We start from the raw sequence: 17,202 nt of genomic DNA, 5'->3' as shown, positions 1-17,202 counted from the left end.
CATAATCTCGAATTATTCCCAATAACAAATTAAAGCTTGAAACTAAAACAGTATTTAATTTAATCAAACACCTGACTGCTTTATCTCGCTATAATAAACAAATATCTATTGCTGATAAAAACATTCCGACTTCAATGCACAAATCCAAAAAAAGTTCCAACATATTAGAAAGCAATATATAGAATAATTTGCAGAGTGCACCAATGGCCGAACTGCATCGATAAGGAAACTCAACGACTAAACAGTTTCGAAAAAAGTATCCGGACTCGGAACTTTTAAAAATGAACATTTCTTCTAAACTTCACCTGAGACCATTTTATCGAACCATTCAGCAAGGTGACATATCCTTTTCAATTAGCTGACACTTTAAAATGTTTAAGACAGTCAGTGGCAACACACACTTTTATTACGTTCGCGACGAGACGTGAGTCAACCGGGAGTTCTAATTGTTTGAAGTAATCAATAGATAGTACAGCTGGTGGACATTTCTGACAATTTCCAGTAGTATAACTCTAAATTTCTCAGTTACAACGGAGTAGCTTCTTTCATTTTCTAATCGATTGGCTGCATTCTTGGCAAATGGTACTACAATTTCATTCTGCTATTCCTTACCGCTCTTTTAATTAATACTTCTGCATTTGCAATTCAAAATACTGTGATCATGAAGTGTAGGATCCTTCTTTATCCTCTTTACGTCTCGATGTGACGATTGTACGTGACACATTAAGATAGAAATACGAAATACTTTCGTCAAGATATCGTCGAAGCAATGAATTAAAGATGGAAAATAAGCAAAGAAGCGAATCTGAAACAATAATTAAATCTACCTGGCTATGGCTAATGCTTAAAGCACCAGTAGTTTCCTTAGGGGAGGTAAAAGCATAACCCCTTCAGAATTAATTTTATTATTTTATCATTTCCTGAAAAAGGATAATTGAAGTAAAAGATAATTTGCGATCAATTAAAACACAGCTAGGCTTGTTTAAATTTATTATCATCCTTGGTTCAGTCCTATTCCATTCTGCAATTCAGTAAGATATCCATTGAACTTTTTGAGGAAATCATTTAATAAAGATGACAAAAGATCAAAATAGATGATAATTGGAATGGCATATTCTGTGGCTTGAGTGATAAGTCATCCTGATTAGCTTAACTAAAGTAGCTTTTCCGAGTTGGTTTTCTGAAGGACAAATATTATTTCCCTTCTGTTCAAGCCTGCAAATTATCTTTTCACAAAATACGCCTTTCATGTTTCTAACAATTTTTTTCCACATATTAACACAAAGTGCAAATTGAAATTGTGTGAAGCTTTTTCTCGACATTAATTTCTTTTCCATAAATATTGACTTTTTTCTGTAAATCATCGCTGTCAACAGTTGTGAAAAATGAACTTTTGATTAAATGGGATGTTAATAATCCGTTATTTGTCTAGACAAACAGTGATAATCTGCATCTGAAATGTCTTGGAGCAATTTATCAGAAAGCCTTTTAATCCGCGTATTTTCTTACCCTAATGAAGCCATGTACGTTCGAAAACATAGTACTTGCCCTAAAATCCTAGAGCAATTTTATCTTCCCTCGGAAACGAATATCTTGCTAAGGACTTAAAATGAAAAAAAGTTTCCGAAAAGAAGGCTACATATATAAAGGAAGCAGTCATTCTTAGATGAGAAAGATCAGTGATGAGAGGTGCACCTGATTAGTTGTATTCAATATTCACTGATCTTCGAGATTCTAGTAATCTTGATATGGAGCAAGATAAAGAAAATAATCGTCGCAAAGGATGGCTAGTATTTTCTCCAGAATTGAAATGGTCTAGTTGTCACAAGTTGCTTCCTCTTTTTTGTTTTATATACAAGTTTTGAAATCAGCAGCAAGTTTAAATTTTCGATATTTAAATTTTTGATATAAGTATGTTTCTGCGGTATTTAGATGGTCTAAATTTTTTTTAAGAGGTCTTTGCTCATTATTTTCTTCACAAAGGTATTTAACAAAATATTCAACTCTATTTCTATAATGTGTATATTCAAAAAAGGGCTGCTTTTCTGACAGTGCTATTTCATGCTAAACTTATTGAACGTCAGTCTTTCAAGCTTAGTTTGCATAAGGTCAAGGATGACACTTTGCAGTCATATGACTTATATGTAGCTTCAGACAAAGTGTCTCACTACTTTTCATAAAGCGCTTCGGTATATTTAATATACTTTAATGCATTTTAAAGTTAAAAATATTCACCTAATTTTTACAGAACACAAAACAGAAGAAAAAGTAATGTGTGTAATAAATATAAGATCCGACATTTTAAATTAAGTCACGTATTATAGTAAATTTGTAATATTCGAAGACCAGACGGGACATTACTACCTAATCTTTATTGTTTCATAGGATGATATGTGATTCAAGTTACGGATGTTATGTACTGATACAGTTTCATTGCAGTAGTTGATTACATGGAAGGATCAGCAGGTGACAGCAAAATGCAATTAAGCTGAGCCTCAAAGATTCGTAAATTATACTCCATTTTGAAAAGTGTATAGCAAAATGCAAATAAAACTTATTTCTGTAACTTAAACTCCATTATTGTTTCATTAATTGATAAATTCTAAACTACGTGTTAAATATGAATCTAACCATTGCCTATTCTTTTATATGTCCTTGTGCTAGTTATTTGCATTTTTAACTCTATATCTAAATCTCTTTGTTACAAGCAACTTCACGAACTTCTTACATTGTGAAAAACTTTGAACTGATAATTATGCATTATGTGGGATGGTATGGTTAGTCCGATCCAGAGGTACACCAGTGGAAATCATTTTGTCCATATATAAAATATATTTCAATAAAAGCTAAATCAAATGAACTTAAATCATTTGCACTGGACCTAATTGCTTGAAAAAGAAGTTAATTTTATTTTTAAATTTCATTCTTTTGGTTTCAGAATGCTCATTATTTCGTGCAAATTATCACTGTTTTTTCTGCTTTCGAGCATTATCAGAATTAGAACAAAAAATGTGCAAGTTTCGCAGTTTTCCTTCCAGAACTTTACTACCATATCAATGGGAATGTTTGATAACAGAAATGCCAACTTCAGTTATCATTCTGATAAAGAACTGGATCTTCTACAACACACTGCAGACGATGAGGTTGTTCTACAAAGTTGAACATAAATTTTGGAATTTAAAGAAATGTGTTTTAAGAAAAATTTACATAATAAAATGGTGCAGATATTGGAAACAGCGAAAGAACGAATAAAGCTAAAATTGGGGCATATTGGTGCTGCGGGAGCTCTATTACATGAAGATAAAATGTTAAATATATCACTGGAAGATCTCTATGAGAATGGAATAATTGATGAAAGAATTGACATCGAGTTAGACTTTTCTCTTAAATATTTTTTAAAAACCAATTTGCTTGTGTGTTTTTGTCATAGTAGTGTAAGTTATGCAAAACAAAAATTGGGACACGATTTTTAAATGATTTTTGTCGTACGTGGAAATTTGAAGATTGAGGAATTATTTAAAGTTAACTGTAATTTAGTAGGCATTAGAAGATGTTTGGGATTGTTCAATTGTTATTTATTTGAAACATTACGGTGGACAACAGCATTTTGAGGACAATGGAGTTTAATCATGGAATTTAATTTAGTATTTTGGTAAAATTATTTAGTTCAAATCACTTCTAATTTTGAGGGAGAATAATGTTTTACAGAATTTCATCCCGACCGGGATGTGGTTATTCTTTTGAAGGTGCAACAGTTGCAGCTGAAATGTATTATAAACAAGAGATCCGTGCATTCATTGGTCCTTATTGTTCTTCAGGTTTTATTTTATCAATTGATTTAAAATTTTCAATCGATTCACCAATATTTAATTTATTAAATCGCAGTCATTATTAAATAAATCTATTGCCGATGTAACGTCCTCGTTTGATAGGAAAAAAACGGTTGCGGACATTACATTACCGAAATTTATCACCCTAAAAAATAGCCAAAAATCACCCAATTCGTGGTCACCTATTTACTAAGACGAAGGTTGCCGTGGTAGCAAAGTGGAGGTCCAGAGATAATTTGTTATGAATTATTATGGGAGATAACAAATGCTTTCCGAAGACAGGATGTGCTAATATTAGTTTTGATCATTATGATACACTTTTACAGCGCTCACAATGAAAGTATCTGAATGGTAACAAATATTTCAATATAAATATTTAAACATATTATCTCATTCAATACAATTTTTTTGTAGAACTAGATGTAGTTGCAAAAATGGCCGCTTTCTGGAATATACCCGTCATATCGTATACAGCAACCAATGGCTTGATTGATAAGACGATTTATCGAACTTTGGCTAGAGTTTCGTTTACAAATATAAATTCAATTGCTGAAGCTGTAGCTGCTGTTTTAACTCATTACAAATGGTTCAAGGTTAATTTGTTGAGAATTTTAGAATAAAAGGCTAGAAATTTTTCAACTTTTTTTCTTTGGAAAATTATTCATATTACTGTGCAGTTGAAATATGATTTTACATTTAAAATCATATTTCAACATTTAAAATCTGTTTACATTTAAACAGATCCTCTACTTTGAATTAATCTTAATTCCGTAAAAATTTCAGAATTTTTTTTGGAAATATGAATATCGAAAGGTATGATCGTTTTAGTATTTCCAAAAAGATGTTTTAGAAGATGATTCAGTTCCTTTTTTTTTAGAAACGCCAAAATATGAGATCAAAAAATCAAAAAACTATCTGATACTTAAATATCTATCAATAAACCTATTTTTCAATTTCTAGTTTCTGAGTACAGATATATAGCAATGTAACAAAACATTATCTTGTTGTTTCTACAATTATTTTCATCCATGATAAGAGATTTGTATTGAACTTCTTATGAAAATTTCTTTATAGACATATTGAAACGACCATATTTTTCGATATTGGTTCTGTTTGAAAAAATGATTGTATAATTATAAATGTTTAGGTAGCAATAGTAACAAATACTGGAGTTGATGATCGAGTGTTAACTTTGGAACAAGTGCTAGGAAGACGAGGAATAACTGTACTGAACAAAGTGATATTCGAGATGAATTCTACTTCAGAAGAAATGATTGCAAGTGGCCTGATCAATCAACTTCGTAGCAGCGCTAGAAGTATGCTGTTGATTTAGAATATCATGAAATTTTCTTCGTTTTAAAATTATATTTTTGAATTTTTAAAGTGATTATGAACTTTTTTGAATGATTGTCTTACTAACCACAGGATCGCAATGACTGAAGTGTTTTGATCTGTTTTAATGATAATATTGTTTCTCAGATAGAAATTTTACCAACAATTTTATTAATTGTACTATTTGCCGTGATGGTTAAGAAAATGCTAATGGACCAGATATCAAAAAGGAAGTGATAAAGAAAGAATGATGAGTTAAAGATATTAATAAAGCATTTTTACAGTTATCATTTGCTCCTTCTCATCAATGCTTCAAATGAGTAGAGAATTCATGGCCGCAACTTATAATGTCGGCATGCATTCAAACGACTTTGTCTATATATTACCATGGATTCGGGAAGGAAAGAAGGATACTTTACCCTGGCTTGGTACCGCTGGTGAAACTATGCAGAAAGTGAGAGAGCAGTATGAAAATGCTATTATGGTACACATCCTAAATACTTCATGTTTAAGAGAAAAAGAATCGAATTCAGTTGAATTTACTTCTTTACCTATTCTCCCTCACTTGCACTTCATTATTTCTTCTCATTAGTTAGTATCTTATTAACTGCTAGCACCTAGATTAAGTCGAGTAGTGAATTCTAAGATTTACATCCAAACCATTGATGAATTGCAACAGACGATTTAACTTTTATAACAATGATATGATATATCAATTTATCCCTTTTCTAATCATTTTGGCTTGAATGAACTGTTGAACCTTAAAATGTGCAACTAATAATATTATATATTTTTATATTGATGATGCGACTGGTTTTGATGGCGAATATATTACCAAATTTTTAACCAAACTTGAATCAAAAGGACTGTCGCGTAATGTTTTGGATTTGGTAAGCAAAACGAACATTGCACAAATTCATCGAAATGGAAAAATGAATGAATTTTTTGAGACAACACTTGAGTCAATAAAAACTTGTTGCTTATAGTGAGTGTAATCAAGCAAGGCAAACTTTATCCGTTTTGTTAAGATCTGCTGTCATTATTATTTGTGGCGGCTTTAATTAAAGTGAATATTATTCCTGGAGCTAAATATTTGTCTTTTCATAGATGGCTGAGTTCTGAAATCCTGAAAATTTCGGAGATATAATTTATGTAAGAGAAATATCATTAGAAAAATACCACTTGAAATTGTTCTTATCATTTTCAGGATAATATCTATTCCTACTTGCATATATACGACGCATTGCTCCTGTATGCATATGCCATACGAGCACTTTTGAACGAGACGAATGATCCTTCTCTATTCAATAATGGAAAACTTATTTGGAATAAGATGAGACGTTTGAAGTTTGAAGGTTTTGAATGATTTCACTTCCCTTATCAGTAAAGCGACAATCCAAAATTGCTATTTATCTGCAGGAGGTACGACAGGTTCAATTATGATGGATGATTTAGCAGATCGCGTGCCAAATTTGGCAGCTTTCTATGTGCCAGCAAATGGAAACAAAATCTCTAAGATTGTTAACATGAGTTCAAAATTGAGACCAAACTGTGACGGGATACTTAACAAGTTTGGATGCTATGATTTGGTAGGTATCTACTTTTTGAAACGAATGGATAAGGACAAATCTGATGACATTAAAAATTTTTCTGCTGAAACTTCTTTGCTCATCTTTTGCTTTAAATAACAAACTTCCATCAGTCAGTAATCTGTCAATCAGTAAGGAAGAGACATGAAATAATTTTTAAAGCGAAACGAGCATTCTAAATGGATTTAAAATATATTTATATGTTATCTGCAAATCTAAGATCAATTACAGTTGGTGACGGATGTAATAACGGGATTTTGGCCTAGTCATGACGGTCTGTTGCCATTAGATGAACCTATTTGTGGTTTTCATAATGAAAAGTGTTCTTACTTGATCGAAATTATTTTTGGCAGTATACTAATTTCACTTATTACGCTTCTCTTGCTATTTTATTACATTTTTCGATGCTAGTAAGTATAACTCTATTAATCAGACAGAAATCCTAATTTTCTTCGTTTTTTCGAAAGTTTTATTTTAATAAGCTATAATATATCATATTATTTCGTAGCGAATCACACACGCTCCGCAAAATGCCTTGGCGCATATACAAAGATGATATAAAAATACTGGACGAGGAACAATTAAAATCAATGGTAGGGTCTATCCATCAATTTAATGACCTGATACAAAGTACTGACGAGACAAATTTTCGAATTTGAAACAATTAAGCCTTTGTTTTCGATAAATTGTTCATTCCATCATTTTATTAAATGAAATCTTTATTGATTGAGACTGAAATGCATTACTTTCAGTCATACTGTAGTTATTAAATTTAACTGAGTAAACGTAGCTGAACAGTTAGGCGTTAAAAAAAATTAAAAAAGCACTTTCAAACTTTTATTTCAGAAATCAGTGGGAAGTTCGATTACGAAAATGAGTGAATCAAGTATTGGGCAAAAAAAGCATGCACTTGTTGGCGTTAATACTCATGTCACTTATCATTTATATCCACAGCGACGTCCAATAAAATTTGGTCGAGAAGATTTAAAGCTTCTCTCGCAAGTAATTTGTTTCTTTCATAATTTCATGAAACTTTTAATTTTTCTGATTCAATATTTCTGATTTGATATTTACAGATGAAGGCAGCAGTACACGATAATTTAAACACATTTATTGGGATAGTATTTAACCAAGGAGAAAATATGTTTTTAATCTGGAAATTTTGTTCGAGAGGAACCATACAAGTATGACATTCTTGCTTAATTTGATTTCAAAGTAATGCAAGATTTAATAAATCACGAATTAATCATATAGCTAAAAAAATGCAAAATTGTAGCTTCATGCTTTCAGGATATCATATACAATCAAAATATGATTCTAGATGAAAAATTCCACGCAGCGTTTATCCGTGATATTACACAGGTAATGAATTGTTATCTAAGTTAAAATTCCTTTACAGCAGTAATCTTTCCACCAGATCAGAATTTTCGCAAAAATAGATGGACTATGTACATGGACAAGTATCCTCGCAAATATTTTCATCTCAATAACATTTTGTATTTAAAAATCGAGTTTAATTCAGGGTTTGGAATATTTGCACACATCGCCAATTGGCTACCATGGATCGTTGTCACCATGGGCATGTCTGATCGATCGTAATTGGATGGTAAAGTTAACCGATTTCGGGATTGCAAATTCAATCGAACGTTGGGAAAAAAGAGGGTGGATTTCAGTAAACGCACTTATTTCGGATGATGACAAAAGTGGACCTACACAAAGGACATGTAACTTTTTTTTTTTAGAAAATAACACATTGATTAATAGAAATTTCTTGAAATTCGTATTTGGTTAATCAGATCGTGCAAGTATGTAGTTTTCAAATTTTATTATTTATAAATTTAGCTTATTCGCTGAATCATTTAATGCTGACCTACACAAAAGAGATGTTAGACCAAACTTTTTTGTATCCTTTTTTATACTCTTATTTCTTATTAGTTTTACCTTTGTTACGTAGTAAGAGGAACAAGGCCCATTCAATGATATGAGAGCCTTCGATATACAAGAATGAGCACTGGCGCGCCAGAGCTCATTCTGATTGATGGAGAAGGAATGATTTTGATGGATTCTGTTTTTTTGAGTCTGTTTTCTGAGATAATTAACTTCCATTTAAGTCATATAAGTCAGTTTGAAACAAACATCCTTACTTTTGCAGTTATACTTTATTGTTCTCCTGAAATGTTAAAAAATCGAGAACTGAATCGGCGATCTGTAAAGGACCATGATTGGAAAAAGCAATCAAAAGTTCTTCGGCAAGCTGGCGATATTTATTCGTTAGGGATGGTTATGTATGAAATCCTTTTTCGTTCGCTACCTTACCCAGAAAATATGGATATCAACGGTACATGGATAAACCTTCATCAGACCATAATTTTGAAAATCATTTTTCTTTCCCATAATGTCAAATTACTCATTCCATCCTTATTTCATAGCTGAATTTTGTATAATTTTAATTCTATTGAAGTTGCCAGCACTTGCTGCAAAGTTACTTGTTCACTATTCCACTTAGAGTTAGATTCATCTTTAAATTCACTTATGATGCCAACAGGAAGTAATGCAAAACTGAAAATGTTGTCACGGAATTACAGAACTGGTGGATACTATATCAGATGGAAGCAGAACATTTCCACCTCGCATAATGCATTCCCGGAATGTGCATCCTGATCTATGTGCACTTTTGGAGGACTGTTGGTCTGAAAATTTGGAAGTCCGACCGACGATACGACGTGTTCATTTGAACACAAAGAGGATTCTAAAAGTGTCCGTTTTTTTTTCTTTTTCAGCAAAAAGATTATTTAGCAAATGTTTGCTTATGATGTACTGCTTATTATACCATTTCGAGATCTGTTTGATTTTAATTATTGTCAAATGTAAGGAAAGACAGTTTGGTTGACCAAATGATGTCAGTAATGGAGCAGTATGCTACAAATCTGGAGAAGTTAGTTGCTGATCGAACTGCAATGCTTGAAGAAGCAAACACACGAGCCGATAAATTATTGTCACAATTACTTCCGCCGTAAAGTTTTCTGTTATAAATACTCATAGATTCTAATTAGAGTCTCCGTTTTCGTGTAAATCGTTCAAGTTTTCGAAAGATGACTACTTGAAGATATGTTGCAAATGAATTGAAACTTGGTCGCTCTGTTCCACCTAAATTATTTGAAATGGCAACTGTGTTATTTTCGGATATTGTCGGTTTCACAAATATTTGTTCTTCTTCTACACCTTTGGAAGTTGTCACGATGCTAAATGGTTTATATAGTGGCTTTGATGAGTGCATTTGTCGTAGCGGAGCCTATAAGGTTTATTAAAAATATTTATGATATCAAATTACCTTATTGTGAGGGTCAGTTTTTGTTAATGAATTTCCGGATTTTAGGTGGAAACAATTGGTGATGCATACATGGTGGTTTCGGGAATACCTGAAGAAAATGGTGCCAAACACATTCAGTGCATTGCTGATGTTGCATTGGATATGAGAAAAGTTAGTAATTTAAGATTGGAAAAAAAAAAACGAGAGGAATTGTTCTGAAACGATATACCTTTCACCAGCTTTCTGTTGTCAGTGGTCTTTTTGAATTTATTGTTTCTAGAAGTTTGTTTCTTCGTAATCAAACGTAACAGAAATTATCTCCAAGATATATTTTACTAACATTATAGTATCTCAATAGCTATCAAGTACCACATCGCTCAGATAAACTACAATGTCGCTGGGGTTTTCACACTGGTCCTGCAGCTGCCGGGGTCGTAGGACTCACATCACCTCGCTATTGCCTTTTTGGTGACACGGTTTGCTTTATTTTTACTTATTTCTCAAGACGGAGTTACTACAACTAATAAAAGATTGCGGAGATAAAAAGTCAAAAAAGTTTATTTAGGGAGCCAGAAAAAGCTTTACTTTCAAATAAAATTCTGAAAAGAGCGATCGAAAATTTGGTAAACAGCAATTGTGCCCATGTTTTTGTGTTTTATGATTTGATTTGATGAGTACATTGTTGTTGAGGTGAATGAAGCATCTCGAATGGAAAGCACAAGTTTTCCCGGTAAAATACAGATGAGTTCAGATGCGCGAGACTTTCTTATGATTCACTATCCGTTCTATGCATGTCAAGAAAGAGGGAAAGTGGAAATAAAGGTATTTGATATTCAAGCGTTGTTGAAAGTACTCTCCCAAAAATCTGAAAGGAAGTTTGAACATGAGCGGAACAATGAACAATGTGTAAACAATCATAGAATTTTCATAAATCCTAAAAATTATTTCATCAAAATTGTTTCAGGGCAAAGGAGTCTTATTAACTTACTGGTTGGAAAAAAAGTTGGATGATGGATCAACGTCTAGTGATGCAGCAGTGTAATCGATGCTTCTGTCATTGAGCATCGTTTTTTTCTTTTTTTTTGGTGTAAAAAAATGCATATTTAAACGGCCAGAAATTTGAAGATAATATGGAATTCAAAACAATATGTGCAAATTTTTAATAGAATAATTACTGTGAGAAAATACTTGTCTATTATTCGCAATAATCAAACAGCTGCTGATACCTTTCATGTAAACAGCTATTTCTAGATCTCTTAAAAACTAGGACTTCCAAGTACAAAGCTAATTGTTATAATGTGGTAATATGCAACAGCTTATAAATGGTCCTTTTTTTCACGTTACTTTCAATGGTAAAAAAGTGATATTGTCAAGTTGCGTAATAAAATGATACCGTAATGAAATGATACCTTGACATGTTTTGCTGAAGTTTGCGGATTTTTCCTGTAATATAAAGTAAGATAAAATTTATCCTTTATAATTTAAATGGATCAGTTATTGTAGTGAAAAAATAAGTGTCAACTACACATCGTTTATACTTGTAGGTAAAATTACAAGAAAGATCACAGACACAAATTTTTGGGACTTTTATTTTAACATACTTTAGACCGGTGATTTTTCTGGTTACCTGTTTTAATCAATCACTGAGTGGCAAATAACACTCATAACATTTGAATTGCGGAATACTGAATCACTTTTTTAAAAAATGCGTATTCTACGTAATGAAAATCTAAGAGTCGGAAGATGAGAGATTACTTCCTGCAGTATCTTCGTTGATAATATTTAGATGTGAGAGGACCAAATCAACAAATACAGTTATCATTCGGTTATACAACCATCACTACTGACTTATGGTAATGAGAAATCTTTGCCAATCTTTAATTCTCAGAGCAGCTATGGTATTATATGAACAAAGCCTACGGTTCTCATAATTGGGCTTGTTGAGTGTGTCCCTAGCCACTTATGAACTCTCCCTGAACTTATTTCTCTCTTTTTTTTCCACAAACAATCTGGAATAATCCGTTCCGTGGCAGTTTCATTAAGGAAGAAAGCACGCAGAGAAATTGAAAAGTCGAATTTATATCTTGGGCTCTGAGTGAATTGGCCATAATGATCGCAGAATCGTGGAAGCCATCAAGGCAAAACAATGTTATAATGTTACAAATTGCCTAGTCGGTCATAAATTCAGATGTTAAAACTAATGATAAATCAAATTCTAAGGAATGGCAGTGAATTTCAATAGCTTATAGTCCAAATTGAAATCTGAAAAAATATTTTCAGATTTTTCAATTTCTTACACATATATTTCGGATATCTGCACTAATTTCGATTACTATTTTTTAGCAGCTTCTCGGAATACTTCGTCATTAATAAAAAGCAGAAATCCTGCTCAACTGCAAGCTGGGATTTCCAGATTGAGTATCAAATTTATCATTTCTAAATATTCTTTACCGAATTACAAACCAACGGCAAATATTAACAGTTGAAAGGTAAAAATTTAATTTTAATGATTTTTTTGAGTAAACTAAAAAAACAGTAAATTAGTTTTATTAAAGAACTCAATTAATTCCTCTTTTTTTCAGTCAAATACCAATTGTTAGGAACTATTGTATTCTACGGTGTTTTTTTGCATTTTCAAAATCTTTAGCAAAAGTTTAATATTTTCCTCCCACTTATAAGTCGTCTGGAAAAAACAGATTTCTAAAAAAAATTAATTAAAATCATGTAAAACATAATTGCAATTTATATTTAACCAATTTTTGGAAATACCCGTGGAGATAAAACAGCATTAAATTGAACATGAAAGCCATTATTTTTAGCGATAATCCTTACGATTTCTCTGCATATTCCTCTGCATACAAATGATAAGGATGATGCTATATTCCATATTCATGTACATTTCGTTTCTTCTTTTTTTCTAAATTACAGTTAAAACAGATTTCCGAGACATGACCATGTCGTTTCCTCTCATTTAATCTTGCATTTTTTAATTTACTTACCTCGTCTTATTAATAAGGATGATCTACTACGCAATCATTTATGTATGTTGATAGACTAATGGTAAAAATAAATTTGTAAGAATAATTTTACTTGCAGATATCTGTTCACGACAACTTACCGCGTCAAATACGGCACCAGGAATATTAAATTCGTGACGTTAACAAAAAAATGACTTCATTTTGTGATATTTTTGAAAACCAAGCTTGTTATAGTATCCACCGATAACACTGCTCACAACAACACCTGAAACGTTGCTAGCAACAATATTATGGGAATCAATGACATTTTAAAAAGAATAAAACCTAAAATCATTTGGAGAATTTAGATGAGGATGTGACTGAGATCCCATCGACAAATTCAGTTGCATCAATAAACTTGGCTAGGATTCATAGTATTATTAATGAAAAAAGTTACAGTGAACGAGCACAAAAGATTTTTGAAAGTACTGCAGAACGTTTGGTCAAGTATCCCTTCATTTTAACAAAAAGGATCAATGCATTACAAAGACATGTACGTTCGGTTAAACAGGTACCAATGCCAGTTCAAATTTTGTTTTCAAATTATACATTTCGTTTTGTATTATACATAATTTGTTTCTGTCAATTTTGGTTGAAAACAAACATCCGTACTGGGAATATATATCCACTTATAGGTCATTGTGGTTGGTTCAAGAAGCAATGAAATAACAAAATATATGCTATCACTTATTTCGAAGCGTTTTGATTGTATGGGAATTTTGATACCCTTAGATCCTGAAAAAGGTAAGTTGGACGCTGAGAATTTTGAATTTCAAACTTGGGTGTGAAATTTATGAAAAGAAATTTTTTGACGTTATAAATTTTGTGTAGTTTAAGTACTTAAATTATAGGATCTTCTTTTCAAAAAGAAAAGAAAAAATTTTCGAATTCGTAGACTCATGGCTGCCAAATGTAGACGACCATTTAAAACTATTAGCAACCTCGACAGTACTCCCGCTGTCTACATCTGTGAAAATTTCGAGTGCTCGTTGCCATTTAGGTTGGTGAACGAATTGAAAGATAAACTAGACAATAATCATGCCAATTCATGAAATAATTCATACTTTTCTATAACAAAGAATAACAAGGATTGATAATTGAATCCTTGTCATTCTGTGCTTTATTTTTATGTATTTCCATTGCTTTTTATTCCATGCTTCACATGATTTCGTGCAAACAAGAATTCAGTTCAGTTTTTTAAATCGAAGTTTATGTCTTACTGATTAAACGCAACCGGTGTTTTCACTCATTCAACATACTTCAAACAAGACAGGACAGGTTTCTTGCTAAGTACGAAATAGCCTCAGCAATGTGAAATAAGCTTGTTTTAGCATCCTATAAATTCCTCCATTACCAAAGATAATAAATAGTACTTTATGTACAAAATAAAAAGTAGTATTTACATTAAAAAAAAGTTAAAATTTGTCAAGATGAATTAAACGTTGTAAGGCTGAACCTTGGTCATTATATTTTAATGATAAATAAGATTTTAGCGCGGCAAAGATAAACGTTTAATCAGTGTATCCCTGAGAAAATATAGTCGTGTTCTGCACAAAGGGAAGAAAATTGAAAAGTTGTCTTACGATCATGCAATGGCAGATCTGAAAAGCCGTAAAATCAGCTAGTGCGAGGTACATTTAAAAAAGAGCGTTTAGACTGAACTCCGAAGTGGATGTTTTTGATGACGTAAATCAAAGCTGTTCATAGCTACTTTTTACATATTTCACGGATCTTTCTGACAAGTTCAATTTTCAACATAGTGCTGATGGTGCTGCTCAATTGGAACGCTCTATGGTTCAAATATACTGCAGTAGTAACAACATAGGTTGTAAGCTGACAGCTTAATTGCTGCAAATTTGTTCCTTTTTGAAGTTTCGTTCCTAGCTAAATGTATTTATGACAAAATTCAAAAATCATAGTGTTCCTTAGAAATCTAGATGTTCCAAATCTACTTTAAACACGTAATAATTCACTTGTAATATTTTTCATACGAAAGTGAAAAAGAGACATTATGGTCGGTGTCATCTTATTTAAAAATCGTTAAACATTTGTTTAATAATATGGCCATTATTTCTAGTATCACGAAAGTTCTCACAAAACAACTTATCTTTAATCTTAAAGTTATTCCAATAGCTTCACTTACTGCGATCTGCTATTTTCTAGATATTCTCAGACACTTCTAAGTATTCAAATACCCCCCATCTATTAACATAACGGTTGCATAGTAAAGACTTTTGAATTTAACTAATGATTTATGATTTTCTAGGCCATTGCCCTTCTGATTTTTGTATGAAAAATCTGTTTTTTGAAATTCATCTCATTAAAACAGCAAGCAAATTTCAAAAATTGGATTGGAATGTGTTATCGATTTACAGCACGAGTTTTGACTATTGGGCATTCTTTGTTATTATGTCAGCTCAAATATTTGTCCCACTATTAAGAAATCGGTTTTACTTCAAATGAGCTCGAACAATTTGAGAGCAAGGTCAAATGAAAACATGGTCAGTAACTCGAAAAAAAAAACACTTCTTAAATAATCTTAATTTTTTTTTTCACTACAGAACCATTTTAATAATTAAAGGCCGGTAGAACAACATGAATTGAGAATTAAAACAAGAAAAAATCGAATAAACAACAAATGGAAGTGGAGATTGATGAAGTCGGATGTCCACGAAAAATACACGTCAATATGTAAGTATTCTATTTAAACTTCTAATATCCTTGAAAATCACCTTGGAATTCTTCGTGAAATTTTTTAACTAGAAACAATGCTCCTCTAAAACAGTACCATGCTGCCCTTGCAGCCTGCAGGAACTCTTTGAGATAGTTTGCACCTTGAAGAGACTTTACTTCGAGAATTCTAGTTAAAAAATATCCCTGCTATTTCATCTGAATAAAAAGGATTCTTGGCTGGATGATGTAGAACATTCCAGGATTCCATTTTCTATCAAAAACGTGAAGTGGTACGTGTAGCTTTGTTTTAATTAGAGCAGCGCAATAAGTGATATAACGTAAGCTAACGTAAGTTTGACCCCAACCCCAAAGTTCATTCAGCTAATTGGTTAGCAGTTCATTAATTTCTGCCTTTAACCTATTTGACCAATCGAATATTTTGATTATTTATTAATTTCATATAAAGCACAAAAAACCATTCATTCCAGAACCATGCAAACGGGTGAAATATTCACATACATGCTGGGTATATTCGCCATTATTCTAATCATTTCGACGATGCTTTACTATCGATACTGCAAAAAAAGTAAGTCAATTAAGCTTACACCTCAGTGTGAAAAATAAATGAAAAAAAAACTGCAAGAAACGGAATTCATTTAGCCCATGAGATTGTAGAAATTTTCGACTTAAAAACTGAATCATACTTTCGAACCTTTGAGAACTTCCGCTAAATTCATCCCTTTCGATATAAATGAAACCCTTATTCATTTAAAGTTTGAAAGTGCACCATATCAAAATGCAACATTGATGTGGTGCACGCCCACCAGAACAATGCTGCTCAATTCTCAATGATTATCTTTTCTGGAATTCTAGGGTCCACAAACTCGTCTTGAGTACAATATTTATATATATATATATATATACAATATTTATATATATATATATATACATATATATATGCACGCACATAAAAAATACAAAATTACAACTGGAAGCAAAAAGATTATAACACTAGAGAAATAATCTTTCGGTCTTCAGCAAATTAAACAAAAAAACAAAAACGATGTTAGCTTCACTTCCTAAAAAATTGCAGTATTTCAAGATCTTTCAGTCTGAACTTGGGAAAAATCCGCCTTTCTCCTATTGATTTAAATTATGAAACCCTTCCAATTTACTTAAACCTCTCAAAAGCTGTAAAATGCTTTTATGGATAAAAGCCCAAACCGATAAAAATTATTTAATGCTTCATTTGAAACTCTTGCTAGTCATTAACAGACTCGATCACAATCATGTAACAAACATCTACATATTATATGATTATACTGTTTAAAGAGAGATACATTAAATTATTAAAACAGTTGCACACACAAAAAAAAAAAAACGCTTTATTCACTGCAATAGTTGAAGAACTAAAACGATTCAGATATTCAAGCCTTTTGCATAATACGTAT

The 17,202-nt window shown here is 31.9% G+C and overlaps 2 protein-coding genes across 2 annotated transcripts; both read left to right on the top strand.

Annotated features, from left to right (window-relative positions):
- Positions 1 to 3,215: 3,215 nt before the first annotated feature.
- Positions 3,216 to 11,103, top strand: Bma-gcy-18 (Uncharacterized protein; the record flags this gene model as incomplete). Its single annotated transcript, XM_043078850.1, has 21 exons — positions 3,216 to 3,370; positions 3,709 to 3,818; positions 4,245 to 4,423; positions 4,978 to 5,146; positions 5,447 to 5,646; positions 6,370 to 6,517; positions 6,582 to 6,751; positions 6,983 to 7,161; positions 7,260 to 7,344; positions 7,598 to 7,753; positions 7,828 to 7,935; positions 8,042 to 8,113; positions 8,274 to 8,475; positions 8,904 to 9,089; positions 9,337 to 9,508; positions 9,624 to 9,764; positions 9,858 to 10,050; positions 10,128 to 10,232; positions 10,409 to 10,537; positions 10,752 to 10,883; positions 11,026 to 11,103. 21 exons carry the CDS (start codon positions 3,216 to 3,218, stop codon positions 11,101 to 11,103), a joined length of 3,069 nt encoding a protein of 1,022 aa, XP_042934784.1.
- A 4,613-nt stretch (positions 11,104 to 15,716) lies between these two features.
- Positions 15,717 to 16,375, top strand: Bm6487 (Uncharacterized protein; the record flags this gene model as incomplete). The annotated part of the gene is made up of 2 exons (XM_043078849.1): positions 15,717 to 15,769; positions 16,240 to 16,375. The coding sequence occupies 2 exons, from the start codon at positions 15,717 to 15,719 to the stop codon at positions 16,373 to 16,375; spliced, it is 189 nt and encodes a 62-aa protein (XP_042934783.1).
- Between the last annotated feature and the right edge of the window lie 827 nt (positions 16,376 to 17,202).

Source organism: Brugia malayi (assembly GCF_000002995.4).
Source record: "Brugia malayi strain FR3 genome assembly, contig: Bm_v4_Chr2_contig_001, whole genome shotgun sequence".
In the NCBI taxonomy this organism is placed as follows: Eukaryota; Metazoa; Nematoda; class Chromadorea; order Rhabditida; family Onchocercidae; genus Brugia; species Brugia malayi.
This window is presented reverse-complemented; position numbering and strand designations above follow the sequence as displayed.